The sequence below is a fragment of the Dipodomys merriami genome, unplaced genomic scaffold, assembly GCF_024711535.1.
Source record: "Dipodomys merriami isolate MVZ:Mamm:240054 unplaced genomic scaffold, mDipMer1.0.p SCAF_420, whole genome shotgun sequence".
Lineage (NCBI taxonomy): Eukaryota > Metazoa > Chordata > Mammalia > Rodentia > Heteromyidae > Dipodomys > Dipodomys merriami.
The window spans coordinates 829857-852599 of NW_027205827.1; the positions used below are offsets into that span (position 1 = coordinate 829857).

The 22743-nt window shown below is 42.4% G+C and overlaps 1 protein-coding gene across 1 annotated transcript in view; it reads left to right on the forward strand.

Annotated features, from left to right (window-relative positions):
• Positions 1-22743, forward strand: part of LOC138807557 (paired box protein Pax-5-like) — a 137447-nt gene that overhangs the window by 14036 nt on the left and 100668 nt on the right. The window contains exons 3-5 of the mRNA XM_069993320.1: positions 5038-5235; positions 14153-14217; positions 18217-18345. Of these exons, the coding sequence (XP_069849421.1) occupies positions 5038-5235; positions 14153-14217; positions 18217-18345 (392 nt within the window). The remainder of the gene's footprint in view (positions 1-5037; positions 5236-14152; positions 14218-18216; positions 18346-22743) is intronic.

Consider the following 22743-nt stretch of genomic DNA (forward strand, 5'->3'; position numbering starts at 1 on the left):
CTTAGGTGAGCTCAGGGTCCAGGCAGGGCTGGGTAGGAAATCCATAAGTTATAAGATCACACAACCAGAATCTCTTCTCCTCAACTCTCCTCTCATCTCCTCTGTTCTTTCTTTCTGTTTTTCTTTTCTTCCCTCCCTCTTTCCCTATCTCCTTTCTTCCTCCCTCCCTCCCTCCCTTCTGATTTTGTGTGTGTGTGTGCGCAAGAAATCAAAACCCAGGACCCTGTGCATGCTAAATAGTTGCTCTACCATTGAACGGCATCTCCAGATCTTGATGTTTGATTTTAATATTTTTAACAAGCACATTTTACTTTTAAAATCCTGTCATCATGTTTGGTTTTGGGTTATCATCAGTCTTATAATGTTGGGATGCGGTATTTTCCTTCTGTGGATTTAGTTTCCTTTGTACTGACAGGCATCCTAAGAATAGATTAAATGAGAGGGGGAAAAATAGCAACAACAGCAAACACTAACTCTCAAATCTGACATTTGAAAGTTGCCTCTTGACCTGGTGATTTGCTGCAAGCAAAATACTAACAATGATGATTTTCCCAGAGGGCTATATAGCCTTTTAGTGCTTGCATTTATTTTTTCCATAGTTTCAACATGGTCTAGGATGAAGAAACAAATCTACCAAGGTAAAGTGTTTAGAGTGACTGACCCAGGTATATCTGACCTGTCAGTACTTGTGTTGAGATGAAGTCTAAAGGATTCAAGGACCATCAGTATCTCTCTGTAGCCCAAAACACAACTTTTTTTTTTTTTTTTTTTTTTTTAAGGAGGGAGCATGTGGTGGTGTTTTAATTTGGCCCTGGCAAGCAGGAACATACTTGACTTTAGTGCTTTCTACTATATTCCTCCAGGTCAGACAACAATCTTTGTTCTATAGCTTGCATTCTGGTTTGAGAACAGATGCTTGAATAAAAAACAAACAAACAAATATTTTGAAGTATATCCATGATAGCATGGTTTTCTGTTTGCTCTTTTCCTTTTGCCTGATGGAATTCAAGAGATTCTCTCAGACAGAGGGACTAACCTTGTATGTAGAGCCTTGCTGGAGGCCAAAGGAAGAAGTTTCAGGGCCAGGGTTCTGGCTGCTCATTTAGGTCCTTTGACCTTTGTGTGGATTCATCTTCCTGCCCAGTGCAGGTCACCTCATCCATGGAGGCTGTGGGCTTCACTCCTGTTTTGTACTCTGCAAGCAAATGAGCCCCAGCCAGAGTTCAGGGAGGAACGAAGGAAAACTGCCTGCTCTGGTTATATGGTGGTTTTGGCAGGAAGATAAGAATGACAGGAGCACAAGAGAGTAGTCATCAGGGAGACAGAGAAAAGAGAAAGAGAAAACAAAGGGAAATGAGAATGACTTCAAAAGAGCAATAGAAAGGTAGAGAGATGCAAACAGGACCTAGGGGAGAGAAAAAGAGAAAGAAGAGAAATATTTTAGACTATCTCAGCATTAGACTTCTAGAGTGGAATTGTATCATATATCTTCTTGTGAAGCTTCTGTGTATGAAGGGAGAGGGAGAGAGAGAGAAAGGAAAGAAAGAAGGCCCTTCCTTTGTTTTTTTGCTGAGACATCTTTGCTGAGCCGACATTTTGCTCGCCGTTTGAAATCTTCTCACAGGGGACATCCAAATGACATGTCCTCCTGTTCTGGTGCCCTAGAGGCCTCCAAATCTCCCATGGAGACTGAGGGGAACAGGGACCCTTCCAAGCTCAGCCGGCAGCCTCCCATGGCCCAGAATAGATTTGTCACTAGGTAGAGTGGCACTCGGAAGTTACGTGCCGCTCCGATGCCTGGCCGTTTAAGTTGTCAACAATAAATTGGAATTTCATAGCTCATTATTTTCATAACTAAGAACCACAGTGGACAAAATGTCACTCTAATTAGAACTGCCTTTTAAGAAACAAGTTCAATCCTAAAACAGTGTGACTAGGAATTTCTGAACTGGGGCTGTTTGATCTACTGATTTTTTTTTTTTTTTTTTTTTTTGTCACAGAAGAATTTGATGGACACTTATAAGGTGAGAGTGTGTAGTGCTTGTGGGTTTTCAGAATTTGTGTGTTGAGAGAACCAAGTCCTTGGGGCAGGTAGGTACCCCTACCCCTCAGGAAGGTAGGCAGACTATCAGGAGTATAGTATTCAGTTTAGAACTTGGCACTGCTGATGGGTTGGAAAGGCAGAGCTTGATGCATGTGAGGCTGTTAAGTCCACACAGAGTGCAGCAGTTGTCTTTTCTCACTGGAGTCTAGTTGGGAGGTTCAAATCACTGAAATTGTTACACAGTAAAAAACAAAACATTTTAGTGGGGCTTTTAATTCTCAACCCATGTACTTTATGTAAATGATCTTTATCTTTTCAATGCTTTTCATGAGCTTTCTGCATTTCTGTCTTCAGAATCAAGGAGGGCAAATACTTCTCCATATTATATAAATGGAATAACCAAGGCCTAGAGAGCTCAAGTGAGTCAGCCAAGATCACACAGCCAGTTAGTGTCAGAGCCATTGACAAGCAACTACACTTCTTGACTTCCAAGCTGATGCTCTTTGCACTGAAGGACTCTGTGTTGGTGGCTGCCATTCGCCTTTTGTCTGTGAGCCAGAGGTCTGCACGGCTGTTTTGCAGAGATGAAAGGGTGGTTATTAAGTCTGAATCCTCACTTGACACAGTTGCGGGTTGGGGTTTCGGGAGTGTCAGTGTTGCCTTCTAAGTGCCTGGCCCATGTGTCAGTCAAAAAAAAGACAGAGACTTCTCATGTCAAGCTTGAAGACTCTTACTGTTGGCACTGCTCAGGTGCGATAGGCGGGGAATGCCGCCGAGTGCTGCCACACTCCGGCCATGTGAGCAAGGGACTTCATCCTGCTGCTCTCTTGAGTTGCTGTGTGACTGTAGTACTCTTATTCATATCTAGCACAGGGGTGTTTATGGGGTTGTCACCCCTACACTGAGACTGTCCCTGTCCTAACAGGCTCTCAGGGACTATTGACTCAGTGAGTGAATGAAAGTCGCTTGTGGAAATGTCTGGCAAACAGTCAAGCTCTCTACAGTAGCAAGAATCATAGCTGTTAATTCTTAAAATTTGATAACCAGAGCAGCAGCTTGCTATGTAGCAGGAAGAGTGCTGGCTTTGGGGTTTGAGTTCAAAGCTGTTTCTAGCTGCCAGAACGTGCTGGGTGAGTCACAGAGTCTCCTAGTTATTTATTATTATTTTTCCTTCTGTAAAATCCTGCTGGCCTCAAAGGATTGGTGTGAAGATCAAGATAATCTGAAAGAGAGCTCTGTAAACTTTAGAGTGCTGTGTCTAAATAATGAGTTGTTAGGTTATAGTAAAAATTGACTTTCTATTAGAAAATGAGCGGGACAATTGGAATTTTCAGGGCTTGTGGTGTGCCTGGATTTAGACACTTTCCTAGTTTTTGAGCAAAAAAGGAGGCGGGGATATTTTCTTGGATTAAAAAAAAACCTGTTGTGAGTAATAATTTCTTAGCAAATTACAGAAAATTGCTTTTAGCAATTTTTTTAGGAAGAAGGAGGATACGTTGAGTTTTGCCTTAAGGCCAGAATTTGTAAATGACTCACTCTTCTCAATGAAAAATAGAATTTTCACTTCCACATCACTGCTTCCAAATTATTTCTTCTCTTCTAGAATATTCACTCACTTGGCCTTAACCAGACTTACTCAGGCTGAGAAATTTAGCATCTTTATAAATGTCCCACAGTCTTCTATAGATGTTTCTAGCCATCCAGACTCACCTCATTCCCTTACCTCTCAGAAACACATGTTAGGTTTACAAATTACAAATCATTTAAAAAATGTCTTTTGGTTAAGAAAAAATTCAACTGCATGATAATCTCCTTTGGAAGAGGAAATCAAGAATTCCTCTGTACATATTGAGAAAGACATCCAGTGACGGCTCAGATTCAGAGAGAGAATCAAGTCATTTTTTCTTCCCTGAAATCATCTTTCATGCCACTCTTCTCCCTGGTCTCGGTTTTGCTGTAAAACCCTGACATCCTATTTGCGTTAACGAGGAAAAGCTGATAGCATGGAAATGTCCTTAGAAACAGCCATTTACCTCAGGGGAGGTCCCTGGAAGAGCTGCGGAGACTTGTGGTTGTTTTTTCTGATTGCTTGGGTTTTGACTTCCAATGCATATTTCCCATTAATTCTGGAACCCAATATCCTCTTAATTTTATACCATGGCTATTGTTTTTCTTGTCTGGAAAAATAAGATACATTGTAGGGGACAGTTTCACAAAAGGCTGAGGACTCTAAGGATGAGAAAACTGGTGACTCAAAGACCAAAGACACCTTTTGGGGAAAACTTTGTTTCAAGAGGCTTGGCCACAGTCCAGGCTTGGCCACTTGATCCTGTGTCACCCCAAGGAAACCATTTAACCTCTATAAATCTGGTTTGTACCATAGAGATGTAACTATCTATTTGTTTACTTATTTATTTATCCACTTTACACAAAGCATTTTACGTGCTTTAGAACTGTTGCAGATCAAATGGAAAAACTGACTTGGAAGTTTTCTGTAAATTGTGAACTGGTGAAGAAACATTGAACAATTTTGTTAATATAATTCATCCTGCTACTGTAGTCCTACTAGCCAAGCATGCAATTTAAAAATTTCTGGTAGCACATTAAGAAACGTAAAAAGATCCTGGGCTTAACAACACATACCTATAATCACTGCACCTCTGAGGTGGAGGTAGGAGGATTGTAAGTTTGAGGTGAGCTTAGGAGACCCTGTCTTGAAAAATAAAAAATAAAATAAAAAAGGAAAAGAAAGAAAAGAAAAGTAAAAAGAAGCAGGTATAATTTTGTGCTTTATTTAACTGAATATATAAAAATATCATTTTGAAGTATAACCAATATAAACAGTATTAGTAAAGTATTATTTATTCTTTTTTGTTGTTCTATGTTTTAAAAATCTGATTGTAGTTTCCATTTGATTCAGACTAGCCACGTTTCAAATATTCATCCACTTTGCTGGTTCCTCATGACTAAGTTTCTTTTTCCTTGGGTCCTAGGTATTATGAGACAGGAAGCATCAAGCCTGGGGTGATCGGAGGATCTAAACCAAAGGTTGCCACACCCAAAGTGGTAGAAAAAATTGCTGAGTATAAACGCCAAAATCCTACCATGTTTGCCTGGGAAATCAGGGACCGGCTGCTGGCAGAGCGAGTGTGTGACAATGACACAGTGCCCAGCGTCAGTTCGATCAACAGGTGAGGGTTGGTGCTTGTCCCCGGTGGGGTGGGTGGATCTGGGTGGGGTGGGGGTCTTGTAGGTTCGTTCTGTGGTGCCTTCCTAGAAGATCCAGTTTCTCTCCTTTGCTAAGGTACCTCAGGGGTTAGTGGACAAAAGGGATGCTAATGAGGCCTATTGGCTCTCTGCCATCTTTCTTCTGTTCTTCCAAAGTGGGCAGGACTCATTGGCTCAAGGAGAGAGGAGATCAGTCCTATCTCCTGGTTGCTTGAGAATTTCCTGAGCCCAAAGCCATTCCTTTCACCTTCTAGCTGTGCAGAGCACTTTGCAGTGAATAGATCTAATTAGACCTCCACATATCTGTTTCTGCTGGTGGAGGCTCAAGGTCTTGGAGCTGGCCTATCTTAGAGGTGCCCAGGAAGAAAATCCCATCTTCTGTTTGGGCAGAGGTTGGACAGTGAATGTAGGAAACAAAGCCATTTGTGTGACTTGGGAGATTTGACTCCCTGTTCCAGCTCTGCCATCACCTTGATGCAGGATCTCGAGTCTTTGTTCTTCTCTCTGGGAGTGTAGTGCTCTAGTGATTCTGCTGTAAGTCTTCCTTCTCCAAGGGAGAGGTCCAAATGCTAAGGGGCTATAGGGTAAGGACATTGACTTCTACCAAAACACCTCAATTTCACCTATGGGTAGAAAACCAGAGAATTACCAGGGTGCCTGGCATTGACTTTTCCTGAGAGCAACCACAGATTTCTCTCTTCTCAGGGCTAGTCATACATCTAGTAGTGCTGTTACAGAGTCAGGCATGGCGTCGTGGCCCATACCTGTAATCCTAGGACTCACAAAGGCCAAGAGCCTCATGAATTTGAGAAAAGCCTGGCTTCTATGACAAGATCCTGTCTTAAAAAACAAAACAGAAAAATAAACTTAAAATTAAAATAAATTTCTCTGGGAAAGTTGTTTACTGTAGATATTGCAGTCTTGACTCACAATTAAGTCCATGCTAGAGATAAAGTTGTGAGAGGAACATAAACAATTTTTTTTAAAACACACACACACACACACACACACACACACACACACACACACACCAGTAGACTGAAGACTTGAACTGTTTGTATTTCTCTTGTTTTGTACAGGTGATCCTGCATCCCTGAAAAAAAATAGATTATCAGACTGGGGTTCACATACTTTAATGCCTTATGTGGGGCCAGGCAGATAATGTAACCACAAAAGCAAGCTAGGCAGAAGGCTAGGAAGTGGCAGAGTCTGCTAAAATCAACAGCACAAGCCCTGTTAAAAGCATAGTTGCAGAGCTGGAAAGGTAGATCAGTGGTAGAGTGCTTGCCTTGCATGCATGAGACCCTGGGTTTGATTTCTCAGCACCACATAAAGCAAGAAGTGGCACTGTGTCTCAAGTGGTAGAGTGCTAGCCTTGAGCTGAAGAGCTGAGGGACAGTGCCCAGGCCCAGAGTTCAAGCCCCACGACTGACAAAAAAAAAAGCAGCAAAATATAGCCACTTCTCAGCTTCAACTTAAGGCTTTCAGGAGTGGGGCTTATTGTTGACCAGAACTTTCTACTTTTCAAGAGAAGCCAGAAACTAGAACCTATATGTGTGTGTGTGTGTGTGTGTGTGTGTGTGTGTGTGTATGTGTGTGTGTGTGTGTGTGTGTGTGTGTGTGTGTGTGTGTGTATGTGTGTGTGTTGTGTTTGTGTATATAAAATACCTGGATTTTTAAATGGTGGCAACTAATTTCAAGCATAATCCATTCACTCTGGCTTTGATTTTCCATAATTCAATGATGAAAACTGACTTGTAATGAATATCTTTTCATATTATTTTCATGCCAAGCCAGTGAGTTTGTGAACATCATGAACTTTCCCTTCACCTACTTATAGCAAGGAAGTACAATGACCTTATAAAATACATTTATTTAAGCCATAAAGTAAGTTATTTGAAAATATGTGGGTCAGAGAGAGCAGGGGTTCCTGACAGGGAAAGACCTGTGAAGATGGAACTTTAATGAATGGTCCAGGATCATCAGGGATCAGTGGCTGCTTTGTGCCAGGAGCTGAGCTGGTGGAGGTCCTGGTGCTAGTTGCTGGGGTGTCAGGAGCCTCCCAGATGTCTTAATTCATCTGGCTGGCTGCTGATGCCTCCAAAATGCCTTCATATCTATGGTCTCCTACAGCTCTCTAGCCCCAACTGTATTGTGTGACGGGTATAGAAACTGAGGCCCAGATGTGAAGCACAGAAGAAAGGTGACCTTGAGACAGATTATAGTATATACAGAGATAGATATACATATGGTAAGAGGTGACCTGGTCTCCTTCTATGACTGTTCTGTGGGGGGACAGAACTGTGAGTCTATGAGAAGAGAGGCAGGGAGAAGTAACATACTCATTCTTACTTCACAGCCTCAAAGGCCTGCATGATTTGCTGCCTGTTTGTAGCCTTTTCCAGTGTTCCTTGCTCATGGCTTCTCTCTTCCTTGGGCTCCTCATTGTGAGATTCAGTGAGAGTTTTAATAGATGGAGGAAAATACCTTGCCCATGCATTCTCCCTTCTCCTGCTGACAGGCTGAGCCATGCAGCAGTAGTATTATTTTCCATAGGAAAGCAAAGCTCTGGTGGCAATGAAATAGGTACAGCTTCTGAATGCCTGCCTTGTAAGTGTCACCAAGTAAGAGAGTGAATAACTCTTTCCCAGCTCCTGTTTCCCCTACTTCCAATAACTAGACAGGGAATTGTAGCTGTGTTGATAGCTATTCTGAGTGGCCACACCACAGAGTCCTCTCTGCTATCCTCTTCCCAAAGTGTGTGCCTGTCTTTTATCTGCCTGTGGAACTATGCTGAGTGCAGTTAAGTAACACTGAATGAGTTCTGTTAGGCTTGTGGGAAAGTTCCTGGGACAAGATATGTTGAGATGCTGTACAACCTCTATGAGGGAATCCAGAGTGGGTATCAATCAGAGGTGGCTGCTCCAGAGCTGACCCAAATAATTGGTGGAATGGGGAGGTCTTTCTCCTTTCCTCCTTCAATGTATTTGGGTTTGAACTCAAGGCTTTGCTCTTGCTAGGCTTGCACAATGCTTCTGAGGCACGCCTCCAGTCCTATTTCTTACCAGTTATTTTTAGGACAAGGTCTGCACGTTTGTGTTTGAGCTGTGATCCTCCTACTTTTAGGATTCTGTGATTCTAGTGATTCTAGTGAGCTTTAGTTTCTTCATTGTATTTTATTGTTGAGCTCCATTTTTTGTTGAACCAGAGAATGTTCATTATGATATCCAGAGCCGTGATCAAACTCAGCAATGTAAACATGGGCTCTGTGTAGGTGTTTGTGTGTGTGAGTACATGCAGGTGTGTTGCCAATTGACCAGTTTCCTGATTTCCCTTGAGAGAGTCAGACTCTTGCTGATTTTTTTCTGCCCCAGCTGGCCTTGAACCCATGTGTGAACTACCAGCACCTGACTGGGTCTTCCTCCTTCAGTTGCTAAACCTGTGGCCAAGTATTAGGGATGCAAAGTTGGTATGCCCAGCTTGGAGTGGGGTGCAACCCTGTTTTTCAACAATTAGTTAATGTCCATGTGAGAATGAGAGGGTTAACATTGCTGGGTGTTCTAATTTTCTAAGACAAGCTCACTAATTTTATCTATTAGCAACCATCTAATAATATACATAAACTGTGCAGGTGTTGGAGGTAGGTTGGGGCTGACAGCTTGAATTCTATGTTTAATCCTAACTTTGGCTGTCAGTCTTCTGAGATGGTAAGTCACTTCTGTCTTTATACCAGTTGCAGGCCTGGGGACTTCCATGGGCTCTTCCAAGCTTGGTCCTAGATATTTGGATTTTTAGCCCAGCTGAGGTGGCAGTTTCATAACACATCATTGGTTTTGGTGTTTCCTCTGCCCTGGATCTCTCCTTTCAAGAAACTATGATTTTCTTTCTCTTGTACAGTAGTTTTATGAAGAATGGTGTGGTAGAGTGACGAGGAGATCCAGCTTTTTAAAGGAAGGGGAGTTGTGTTAAAAATTGAATTTTAAATGCTTGTAATATAAACCCCTTGTAGTTTAACCCACAATCCTAAATAAATTTTGAATCCAAATAGGCTTTCTGCTTCATAAAGGATCACTTCCTATGAATGTGATTCAAAGAAAAATACTTAGGCGGGCCGGGCGCTGGTGGCTCACGCCTGTAATCCTAGCTACTCAGGAGGCTGAGATCTGAGGATCGTGGTTCAAAGCCAGCCCGGGCAGGAGATACCGTGAGACTCCTATCTCCAATAAACCACCAGAAAACCGGAAGTGGCGCTGTAGCTCAAGTGGTAGAGCGCTCGCCTTGAGCTGAAGAGCTGAGGGACAGCGCCCAGGCCCAGAGTTCAAGCCCCACGGCCGACAAAAAAAAAAAAAAAAAAAAAAAAAAAAAAAAAAAAAAAAATACTTAGGCATGGCCACCAGGAGTCTGTGCTGCTTTGTTGTGTGAACCTGGGCATGTCACTTGAGCACTTTAGGCTTTGGTTTCTGCATTGTATTTCATTGCTGAGCTCCTTTATTTTGTTGAACTAGAGGATGTTCATTATGGTATCCAGAGCAATGCTCAAACTTAGCAGTGTAAGCATGGCCTCTGAATATGTGTTTGTGTGAGTATGTGTGTGTTGCTAAGAATTAAACCCAGTGCCCTGAGCATGCTATTCAATTGCTCTACCACTTAAGTTTTTCAGTTTTGATTGCCAATTTTATTCCCAATAATCTCTAGCAAAGGACTTGAATATGTTCGTGTGTGTGTGTGTGTGTGTGTGTGTGTGTGTGTGTGTGTGTGTGTGTGTGTGTGTGTTGGCACTGGAGCTTGTCCCTGAGCTTTTTCCGCTCAAGGTTAGCACTCTACAAATTAAACTATAGCTCCAATTCCAACTTTTTGCTGGTTAATTGGAGATCAGAGTCTCACAAACTTTCCTGTCTGAGCTCACTTTGAACCTTAATCCTCAGATCTCAGCCTCTTGACTAGGATTATAGAAGTGAGCCACTGGCACGGGACCTGAGTATGCTCTTATTGGATAAGACTTGAAGACAGTTTGTCATTGTTTTATTATTTAGTTTTTAGAACTGCTGTAAGTCAATTACAATCTTGTTCTTTCCCTGCTACCATTTCTTCTCACTGGAAAAAAATGCTCTTTGTTTTTAATCAGGGGCTGTTATATCAGTTGGATACAACCATTCACTCTTAGAGGCAGCTTTGGAGGGTTCCTTGTATTGGTAGAATTCTCACAAAGCACCATTGCAGCCTTAAAAGAGGGGAAGAAGGTGGCTATGTTCCTGACCCAAGATGCTGTTTGATTTATTTATTTTGAGACAGAGTCTCATTTTTCCTCAGCGTAGCCCAGGCTGGCTACAAACTTTCCACCATACTGCTTCCACTTCTCAGGTGCTAGAATTACAGGCATGGGTAACTGCCATGTATTTTTTAAGGCAAATATGAAATATCTGGATGTTTTAAAGTTGAAGCTTGTCATTCAGTTTTACAAAGATACCACTGAGAGTAACGATATACAATATTCACTGAGCATTTCCTATGAAACTACTTTTGACGAGTTAACTAATTCAATACTAACATTAATTCTATTAGGTAGGAATGATTCTTAGCCCCATTTTGCAGATGTAGAAAAGAAATAGAGAAGACCATGTAGCTGGCAGATTGCAGGGCTGGGGTTTAAATTCTAGTAGTTTGGTTCTGGAGCTTGTATAATCATGTACAGCAGCTATGTGTTGAGGTACAATTGACAATGCTTTATTAGTGATTTGTAAATTTGTGTGTGTATGTGTGTGTGTGTGTGTGTAGTCAGGGGCTTGAACTCTGGGCCTGAGCTCTTAAGCTCAAGGCAAGCACTCTGCCATTTGTGTCACAGTGCCACTTTTGGTTTTTAGGTGATTAATTGGAGGTAAGAGTCTCATGGTTTTCCTGCCCAGGCTGGCTTTGAGTCACAATCCTCAAATCTCAGCCTCTTAAGTTGCTAAGATTACAGGCGTGAGCCACTGGCACCTGGCTATGAGATTTTTTTTTTTTTTTGGTTGTTGGTCACGGGGCTTGAACTCTGGGCTTGGGCACTGTCCTTGTGCTCTTATTCTCAAGGCGAGTGCTCTACCGCCTGAGCCACAGCACCACTTCTGGTTTTCTAGTGGTTTATTGTAGATAAGAGTCTCACGGACTTTCCAGCCTGGGCTGGCTTTGAACTGCCATCCTCAGATCTCAGCCTCCTGGGTAGCTAGGAATACAGGCGTGAGCCACCAGCTACTGGCTTATGTGAATATTTTAAAAAGAAAATTAGGAGACTATAATTTGTTTTTTAAAAATCTTTGAATTAATTAATTTTTATTGGTGTACGTTAAATTGTCCATAGTGAAGGGTTTCATTGTAACATGCTGTGTACAAGTTTTATTTTTAAAAAGTTAGGACTTTCTGTTGGGATTCAGTGGGAAATTGTTATGGCATATGTTATCATATATTTAATATGTTTATACCTGTGTATTCATATATTTACTTACCTCATGGCATGTCCTTGGACATATGTACATAGAAAACATGGCATATATAAATATAGAAAAAAATCCTACACCAACTTAATTTCAGGTGTTTAAAAAGCTGGCCTCACTCCCAGGTCTTATTCCAATACACTCCTTTTTGCTCAGTTAGATAAGTGCTTTGAATGTTGGGGAAAACAAACAAACACACATTCTGAATATATTCAAGGCAGCACTTAAGCTGACTCATCAGAAAAGGGCAAAAGGCTGCACTCCAGGGGCTGGTGCTCAGAGGACTCAGGGAGAACCCGGCAAGTCCCTTCCAGGATATCAGTAGAAAACACTCAAGGTCCCGGCTGCCTAGTGCCAAGCTGTAAGGTCAGTGGGGCAGAGCTGACTGTCCATAGGGTTAAGAGGAGGCAACTACTATTTATGCCCTTCTGATTCATTTGCACAAGCTAGAGACCCAGTGCAGCCTTGAAATAAACTTCTAGAAATAAAGGTCTGTCCTGTGAAAAAGGATGTTTTTTTCCCCCCAAAGAGCAGGATAAAAACTGTGCAAATGGCTTAATCCTGTATAGAAAAAGAAAAAAATCGGTATTTCTAAACATACACAAGAATGTTGGCATGATAATATACAAAAATATGATCTTAGAAATCATTTTTGGCAGGGATTGAACTCAGGGCCTCCTGCTGGCTAGGCAAGTGCTCTATTACTAGTTCTACTTATAGTCCTTTGCTTTTAGTTTGTTTTCAGATGGGGTCTCAAGTTCATTTTTCCCAGGCTGGCCTCAAACTACAATTCTCCTATCTTCTTGTCCCCCAAAGCTAGGGATGTTCAGCCTCCTTACAGGCATAAACATTGACATCCAGCCTAAATATAGTCTTTATACTTCTCTGTATTGTCTAAATAGTCTACAGTGAGCACATATTATTTTCATAATGGGACAGAATTTCAAACAAATGCTCTTTGGGAAGATAATCTTTTAAGGCTGGCATTGAGCTTTTCCAAACATCTTAAAACTCACCTTCTTCCAAATTCCAGGGAAGGAACTTCCTTGTAGATCCCAGAGGGGCTTTGTTCTGATCTGTTCTCAAAGATGTGCTGGATTGTGGTCTCCTGAGGGCTCCAGATGTTGTTCCAACTGAAAGTTTACAATAGAGACTCCCTAGAGTCTACGTTTACACAAGGCATCAGAGCTTCTGATGCCGAAGGGAATATGCTACTTTTATATCTTTTATATGTCGAGCTTTTCTGTAAAATTTTTATATTTGTTTGAAAAATTAATTATTTAAAATGAGTAAAGGATGATCTATGATGAAAGTGAACTATACAACTCATGGGTGGAGATGGGAGGGAGGGACTGGGAAGGAGTGAGGGAAGGAAAGACACTGTACAAAAGGAAATGTACTCATTACCTGACTCATGTAATTGTAATCCTTCTGTGCATCACTTTTATCATAACAATAAAGTTAATAATAAAAAAAAGAATGATCTGTTCCAGCTCCTTCATTGTACTGGGACCCACAATGGAATGGACTTGCTCAAAATCAAGTTCATTCATATTGGAGTAAGGTAGAGGAAAAGATACTCCAGGATGGCCCTGGATCCAAGCTGTTATGGATCCTTTCCAAGTGTTTTTATATGAGGTGGGCTTCCTATAAGCCAAGCCAAGCCAAGTGCTGCCTCTTAGCAGCTCTTTAACACTGCTTAGTTTAGGAGCAAAGCATATATTAAAGCCTTTGGTAACTTCATAGGTGGTAGGGGCATTTGTCTTGTTCATGTCTCACTAGGGCAGAAACACAGCATGTAAGAGCTGCCAAGGAACAGTTCCTTCATCTTATAGTTGAGAGGCTGAGCTCTAGGGGAGGAGAGAAACTCCCTCAAGTTACCCATTTAGTTCTTTTTTTTTTTTTTTTTGGGTCCGGTCGTGGGGCCTGAACTCTGTGCCTGAGCGCTGTCCCTCAGCTCTTCAGCTCAAGGCTAGTGCTCTACCACTTGAGCCACAACACCACTTCCGGCTTTTTTTTCTTTTTGCTTATGTGGTGCTGAGGAATCGAACCCAGGGCCTCATGCCTGCAAGGCAAGCGCTCTACCACTGAGCCGTCTTCCTAGCCCCCCATTGAGTTCTCTATAGAGCAGGAACTATATTTCGATGGAGATGCTGGTGTATACATTAGCACATCATTCCCTTTCTTCAGAAGAGGTACTGGGGATCCAGAGAGGGATGCAAGTGACCCAGAAACATTCAGAAAGATAATTCTTTTGACCTCCTAATTCCCATAATCCCTTTCACCTCCCCATCACCTCAGCCCTATGCTCTAGCTTGGGTATGGGTTTTGTGATCATCTCTGTATAGCTGGTTGAAGTCTCTTTCCTTCCTGATGGTAAATAGCCATTTGTTGTTTTCCCAATTGCTCACAGGATCATTCGGACAAAAGTACAGCAGCCCCCCAACCAGCCGGTCCCAGCTTCCAGTCACAGCATAGGTAAGAAGAACTTAAAATTTTTTTTTGAAAATCTAATGGGCTCCAAATATTCTAAAGAGAACTTTTAATCATTCTTATGGACAGATAATTCTGCATAAAACACTTCGGCACACGTACTAATGCGCCTTCTTTGTCATTCTCCAAGGGCTGAACCTGGTAAATGAATTTTATAAATACTGCTAAAAGGTTTTGAATTTTACTGATTATTATGATAAATAGCTTTCACCATGAGACAGAAAATTGAAATCTAAGCCAAAAAAATCCACTAATGGGGGTCTATAGAATGTCAGATAATTAAAGTAATAAATCAAGAAAGGGATACTTATTCATAACATTTTCTGCATCATTAGTCAGTAAGTAGTTTTGAATGTGTTTTTTTCTTCTATCAACCAGCCCTTCTACAATTCTTTGTGCACTTGCAGTCTTGAGTGAAGATGTGACAAACTTCCCAAACTTTCTTTCTCTATTTTCTTGCTTCCATCTCATGTGCTCTGAACTGTCTAGGCTTACCAGAGGGGTTTCTGCCACTCACAGATGAAGTCTGAGAGTGACCCTGACATCCTGGGTTTTTTTTTTTTTAACCACACAAGGGTTCAGACTTTTCCCTTACCTCCTTTTTAAAGATGAGTTGAAATGTGCCTAAGGCAGATCATTTCTCCACTTGGAATGAAGAAAACACCTGTGGCTAGGGAAGGGTTAGTCTACTGTAAAAAAGTGGTAGTCATTCAGCAAACCTCTGACAGTTCTAGCTGCCAGGGGTACCTGTGAATTCTGCATAATCACACTTCATCACTGGTACTCTTCTTTGATTGAAAACTTGAACTTCCTATGGATGGGGAACTGGCAGAGCCCTCACTTAGAGTCTCAGTTCTGTCATTGACCCACCCAGTGAGTGAACTGTAAGAGTCCCTTACTTCTCTGAGCCTCTGTTTCCTCATTGATGGATGGAGGGACACAAATCAGGTGTGCTCTGAGATTTCTGAGTCCCCAAGTTTGCCTGTCTGGGAAAGGTAAGACAGCTTCTCTTTGCTATGGGGAAGTGCTTCATTTACTAATGCATTCAGAAACAATTTGCTAAGGCCCTGCCATGCAGACTATGGTGCTGAAGACAAATGGTGCAAATAAGGTGGGATAAAATCCTTTTTCTCTAAGGGAATGCAATAAAGAGAAGTTAGAAAAACACTGAGATGAAGCCCAAAAAGAAGATATGGGTACTGGGAGAACAGAGTAGAGAGAATGGTCCCTCTGATGGGCTGGCCAGAAAGGGCTGGGGGATGTTTGCTGCTGAGATTTCACTCATGGCTGTTTCAGGTCACATACTATGAAAATCTAACTAGCAGTGCCTGATAATATTCTTTCAACAGCTCTAGAGGAATAATTCCACTGTAGGACCTCAAAATGGTTTGTTTTGTCCCAGAAATTTTTATTAAAAATGTATCTCACAGGTATATAACAGATTCTAGTTTACAAACTTATTGAACAGTGAGGAAATTAAAACTTGTAGACTAAATAACTAGCCCAAGGTCATGATGCCCAGAAGTGATGAAGCCAGAACTGGAGCCTGGATCTTTCTGAGTCTAGGTCAATCACAAAATATCTACTTAAGCATCAACAGCTTTGCCAGTGACATGATGAGAGCCTGGTTTATGTGTGGTTGTTGTTTAAAGTACCAAGTGATCTTTTTTTTTGTACCTTAATACATAGAAAATACCAGGCGATTTGCATAAATCTATTTTGAGGAGATTTTTTTTTTTGATGAAGGAAAAGAGAAGTTAACGATTTTTTTTACTTCTGGGTCTCTTAAGGATGATCTAAAATCAAATTCAAATCTAAAAAGAAAGGAATTATGTACTCTAGGCCTGTAGAAAGGTTCTCCTGGATCCACTCCAAGGAAAGTAACAAACAATTTCTCATACTGTCATTGTCAACATTTAAGACATTTCTTACACTTCAGAGTCAAAAGTGCAGCCCTTAGCTAGATAAAGCAAGGAGATGTACCTGAAATCAACCTGTAGGTTTTAACCAAGAACTCCCACAGCCCAGAAATGGAAATCCAGCTGTATAGCTAGAGAGGGCTCTTGTGAGGACTATCTCCCTTGGCTTCCAGGCTAAAAGTTAATGTGAAACTTATATAAAATCTCCCTTTCCCCATTTCCTATCCTTTGGACTGGACCTGGCCTCTGTCACAACATATCATCTACTTCAGGGCAGGGGAAATCTGGTCTTTAGGTGAGTAGATTTGAGGCTGAGTATAGCTTAAAAACTAGGTTTCTATGAATCTCTTCACTTTGTGGAGCCTCAGTTTCCACAAATGGTAAAAAGATAATATAGCGCTCTGGGCTGTTGAAACAATCAAGCAAAAACACAGTATTAAAGTGAAGCATATTATAGTTCTTCATTATTTTATTTTTGTCGGTCATGGGTCTTGAACTCTGGGCCTAGGCACTGTCTCTCAGCTCTTCAGCTCAAGGGTAGCACTCTACCACTTCAGCCACAGTGCCACTTCCAGTTTTCTGGTGGTTTATTGGAGATAAGAGTCTCATGGACTTTCTTGCTCGAGCTGGCTTTGAACCATGATCCTCAGATCTCAGCCTCCTGAGTAGCTAGGACTGCAGGTGTGAGCCACCAGTGTCTGGCTGTTCTTCATATTTTAGTGAGGAGAAAGTTATAGGAGAAAGTTATAGAAAGTCATAGTTATAAGACAGTCTCTGGTGTCCAGTCACCATTCTGCCTATTAGCTATATGACTTTGGGCAAGTCCTTTAACTTCTCTGAGACTTTGTTCTTTTTCCAATGTGGTAATTACATTTCCCAGTTTACAAGATTGTTTTCTGAATTAAATGAAATCATGCCTGCATGTCTGCTATAAAGAGAGTTCTGAGAAAACGTTAATCAATATTATCATAATTAATATTAAAAATAAATTCCAAGTAAAATGGAAAGAGACAGCAAGGAATGAAAAGAAAGGGAAGCCTGCTGTGTGTCTGAGTGTGGGAGAGGGAGAGTATTTATGTCTGCATGGTTTGTATTTGAGCTAGGTGTGAACATACCTGAAGAGTGTGCTAGGCACAGTAGTGTATATCTGTAGTCCCAGCCACTCAGTCGAAAACAGGAGGATCGTGTTGAGGAGGCAGCTCTGGGCAAAATCTTGAAACCCTAACTGAAAAATAAACTACAACATAGCAAGTTAGGATATGGATGAAGCGGTAGAGCATTTGCCTAGTAAATATGAAGTCCTGAGTTCAAAATCCCAGTACCACCAAACCAAACCCAAATCTCTGTCTCTGTCTCTGTCTCTGTCTCAGTGTGGGTACTGGGGCTTGAACTCAGGATCTAGGCTCTGTCTTTTAGCTTTTTTTTGCTCAAAGCTGTTTTGTTTTTTTTTTAATTTTTAATTTTTTATTTTTGGGTTCAGTCGTGGGGCCTGAACTCTGGGCCTGAGTGCTGTCCCTCAGCTTTCAGCTCAAGGCTAGAGCTCTACCACTTGAGCCACAGTGCCACTTCCGGCTGTTTTTCTTTTTGCTTATGTGGTGCTGAGGAATCGAACCCAGCGCCTCATGCATGCAAGGCAAGCGCTCTACCACTGAGCCACCTTCCCAGCCCCTCAAAGCTGGTTTTCTACCACTTGAGCTGCAGCTTCACTTCCAACTTTTTCCGACTTAATTTGCTAGTTAGGATTATAGATATGAGCTACCAGTGGCTGGTTATCTAGGCTTCTTTCTAACACTGGCTGACGGTAGGACCCCACTGTCTTATTTCTCTTCTCCATCCTTCAATTTCCTACATCTTTGCACTGGCTGGAACTGAGCAAGTTTTCTTTCTACTCTGTGCCTGTGTTCCTCTCTGCTGATCAGGGCACCTGTTCTCAGGCTGGCCCTCTATCTCTTACCATACTTATGCCAAGCCCAGTGTATAGTAAGGCCTTTGTGACCCGCCAGCACTGAAGCCCTCTGCCTTTCAGCTTTCTGGAGGCCCTGACTGTCCCTCTCCCTCTGCACAGTGTCTACAGGCTCTGTGACGCAGGTGTCATCGGTGAGCACGGACTCGGCTGGCTCGTCATACTCCATCAGCGGCATCCTTGGTATCACATCCCCCAGCGCCGACACCAACAAGCGCAAGAGAGATGAAGGTAAGAGATGGCCATTCAGCCCTGTCAGGGATGGATCTGATGGAATCAGTGTGGGGTGCTCACTGAGGGTAGAAGCAGAAGTGCCCACTTGTCACCCCCCCTTCCATCTGAAGAGGACTGGTGTTTTCATGGCCCTGTCTTTTTCCTCTAGGACCATGAGTATGGACAGGCACCTTGTCGGAGCTAGTTCTTTGCTGGTGTCTTCCCATCTGCATTCTCTAAGTGCAGAAAGCAAGTCTGGCAGAACCCTATGCCCTGAGCTTTGTGTAGATTTGATGCCTGAGGGACCTTGTATGTGGAGGGTTTGCGCCCAACACCCATATCCCATTTTTGGAGAGCCTTGGAAGAGAGGAAGTGACTGTGTAAAGCAGCTACTGCCATGCCTTGTGATGTGAGGGCACAGGTAGAGTGGACAGATGCAGGTTCACTGAGAGGCTGGGCATTCTTGGCTTCTAGCCCACTGATAGCGGTGTGGGAGGAAAGTATTAGCCCTCTCATCTTTATCTTGGGCCTGGAGGGAAGCTGTGCATGGTTTTTCTGGGAATTCTAAAGATGCCAGTCTTTCTGGTTGGCTTATCTCAAGCCCTCAGTGTGCTGTCCACTGCCTGGGCCTCTGGAGTGTACCATCTCTGTGCCAGATGTGGTGCCACTATCCCTGTTGGATGGACTGCCAGAACTGACTGACATTAATCAGTTTTAGCTGAGAGGTGACCCCCTGGGAATCTGCAAAACCTTAGTAAAGAAAAAAAAAATCAGGCTGTGATCTAGGGCCTGAGAGCAGTGTGACAGAAATCTTGATTCAATTATCCTGTTTCTCAGTGTAGTTCCTTCTCAGCTCTGGTAAGGGTTGTGAGCGCGTGTCTGACTACTTAAGATCTGTAACTAGAAAATGGAGTCAACCCTGACAAGTGGATTGGCCTCTGGGCTGCATGTTCCAGGCCACGCAAAAGACAGGTCTGTGGCCTCAGGCTGCAGCTGTGAAGTATGTAGAATGATTCATGGCTTTTGCAACCTACTTCCTTTCTTCCCCCTGCTCCCGACTCCTGAACAGATGTCAGAAGTCTTTAACTCAGTGGGTTGCTGTGTTGGCTTGTGGTGGGAGGCAGCAGGCCTGCCATCTCTGTTGGTTTATGGGGTTGATGGTGTTATCCTTTCTCCCATTGTCACCTAGCCTCAAAGCAGATGTTCCAAGATGGGGTTGGTTACATTTTGTTTGAATGGAGAGAAGGAGTGTATGAGGCTGGAGATTTTTAGAGAGAAGAAAAAAAATCTAGTTTTATGTTTATTAACATAAAACAGGTTCTGATTTGAAGGGACTGTTTTATAGTGTTGTGGTACTTAATGTGTTGTCTGTGATCAGCAATGGGCATTAGGCCTCCTAAATTGCTATAAAAGTATAAAAGGCTGAAAAGGCAGAGCAGGATCAGGCCTGTAATCTCAGCTACCCGGGAGGTACAGATCTGGATGATTATGGTTAGAGGCCAATTCTGGCAAAATGCTGGTGACAACTCCATCTCAACCAATAAAGCTGTACATAGTGGAGTAGGCCTGTATCCAAACTAGGCAGGTGTCATAAGTAGAAGAATTGCTGTCCAAGCTGGCCCAGGGAAAAACATGAGAATCTATTTTTAGGAACTAAAGCTAGGGGCTAGGAATGTGGCTTAGTGGTAGAGTGCTTGCCTAGCATGCACGAAGCCCTGGGTTTGATTCCTCAGTACCACTTAAACAGAAAAAAAAGAAAGCACTAAAGCTAAAAGGGCGGGAAGTATGCTCTAATGGTAGAGTGCTGACCTAAAATCACAATACCTTAATTTCAAACCCTAACACTGTACCCCCAAAAAAGTGTAGGGTGGTCAAAACATGGATAATGTTAATCTTCACTACTTGGTGCTCGTTAACTCATTCCCTGAGGACTGTGATGGTGTGAGGTACTGGTTTTTAAGAAGTACAACAACTTTGGACTGTATTTAGGTGAGTAGACCTGGGTGGAGAAGGATCTGTACACAAAACAAGGGAGGCATCTCAAGGCATAGGAATGTTTTGACACAAAGAAGAGCTGAACAAGGATCATTGTCTCCAATAATCCTTGGATTATTTTCAACTTTTTTAATGTTGTACTTTGGGAGGTCATGAGTACCCCATCTCTCAAAGTATGCAAACAGGCTAAGTGACACTTGCTGGGCTGCTATACGTGACTATCAAGAGTCAGGGGTTGGAGATGTGACTTAAGTGGTAGAGTGCTTTTTCAAGGCCCTGAGTTCAATCCCTAATACTGCCCTCCCCCCCAAAAAAGAAATTAGATTGGATGGTTTTTGTAATCCTTCCAGTTCTGAACCTAAGTGTCCTAGAGCCCTAATCCCCAGGAAGACTTGAGAAGAAGCTCAGTGTGTGTTCTGTGGATGAAGGGGGAATGGTCTTAAAGCTCAAGCTGCTGGGATTGGAAACAATTGTCAGCAAGTAGAACCTCTTCCTCATTCCTTCCATGCCTTGTGGAGTGGTTGGGCAGAGCAGTGGGCAGAAATGCTCTGGCTTCCATCTGGTGGAAGTAAGGAACTGTGTCCCCTGATGTCCTTCCCTGTCTTCCTTTCATTGGCTCCCATCTTGCATTGGTTCCCCGTAGACTCTCTGGTGCAGAGATATATCTATTTTATTAGGGAGGTAAACCAGCTCCCGCTCCCCCCAGGGTATCCCATGACATTGACAAAGCTACAGAGCTGGTGTGGACTGGGAAGCTCGGAGAAACTGGAGAACCCTGAAACTCTATTTCCCACTATTGTCCAGTTACCCATTATCCCTCAGCCCTTCCAGAAAAGGCCCTTTGGGAAGCAATCTGGGGCTGAGAAGAGCCCAGGGTCAGTGTGGGGAAATTTCAAGCAGAAGGGCATGTATCGGAGGCTGGATGTTTCTGAGAGTGTAGTGAAGTAAGATCTGCAGATCAGTGTTTGAGGAGAACTCAGGAGAAGATCAGATGCACCAGGAGGTGGCCCAGGGAGGCTGTACAACATGGATGTATGAGGGCATTGGCTTCCAGAATGATGCCATTTTTCTTAGGGGCCTTCAGCAGCATGCGAGAAAAGTCATGGGGTACGACAGACATTAGAGAGCCAAAAGGAAGACAGGTAAGAGTCTCACCCCATGTCTCAGACAAGGCAATTGAGGCTCTACAGGGTGGACTTTGCCTCTTGGATTTGGTTTGCCCTTGGGCATTTGTTGGGGCTATTCTATTGCTTAATTGTGAGGGCAGGGATCCACACTGATAGCAACTAGGAGGTGGGCTGATGATCAAGATTGCAAATCCCAAATTCTTCCAATGGGCAGTAGGTGAGGTAACTACTGGAGTAGGGAGAACAAGGCAGGAAAAGGCCAGTTTTGACCAAAGGGAGCTAGGAAGGTTTCTCATAAGAGATAGCATTGGAGGGCTAAGTAGAAGGAGGAAAGAGAATTACAATCAAACAGGGAGAAGGGCAGCAAGAGATGCCAAGCATTGACTGTGGCTCTTGAACTAATAGTCTGGAAAGAGTGGGGAGATTTTTTTTTGTCATTTTTTTTTTCCCGGCTGGTTCTAGGGCTTGAACTCAGGACCTGGGCACTGTTTCCAAGCTTTTTTGGTCAAAGCTAGCACTCTACCACTTGAGCTGCATCCTTACTTCCAGCTTTTTGGTCATTAATTGGAGATAAAAGTCTCATGGACTTTGCTGCCCAAGCTGGCTTTGAACCTTGATCCTCAGATATCAGCCTTCTGAGTAACCATGGTTATAGGCACGAACTTAACTTGGGGGAGTGGTTTTGAGGGTTTTAGAAACTTAAGAAATATATTGTGTTGAATGTTTCAGGTGTCAAGGTAGACATGAAAGTGATCAGTCTATGCAACTGAAATGCAATGCAAACTATATGCAACTTAAATTGCCCTAGAAACAATATTAAAACTTTTTTAAAAAGAAGACAGTCACTTAGAGACTGAGGCTGGAGTTCAAGACTAGACTAGACTATATAATGAGACCCAAACCCAAACCAAACTAAAACCAAAACCAACCAAACAAAACAGTAAAAACAAAAACAAAACCTATTAATTTTAATAATGTATTTTCTTTAGCCCAAGTATGATCATTTCAACATGTAACCAGTATGGTGAACTACATCTTTGAAATATGGTATGATTTTATACTTCTAACATGTCTAAAATTATACTTCTAACATGTCTAATATTTGAAAGCTAAAGTTGAATGTAGTCAGTGTGATCAAAACACTGCTATTTTTAAGTTTATATTAATTAAAATCTAAATAAAAAATTTAGTTCTCAAATGTAAGTGTTCACAAGTGAAATGAGGCCTGTGGCTACTATGTTGGGCAATTTTAACACAAAAGTACTCAATAAATGTGAGTTGGCGGAATGGGTCA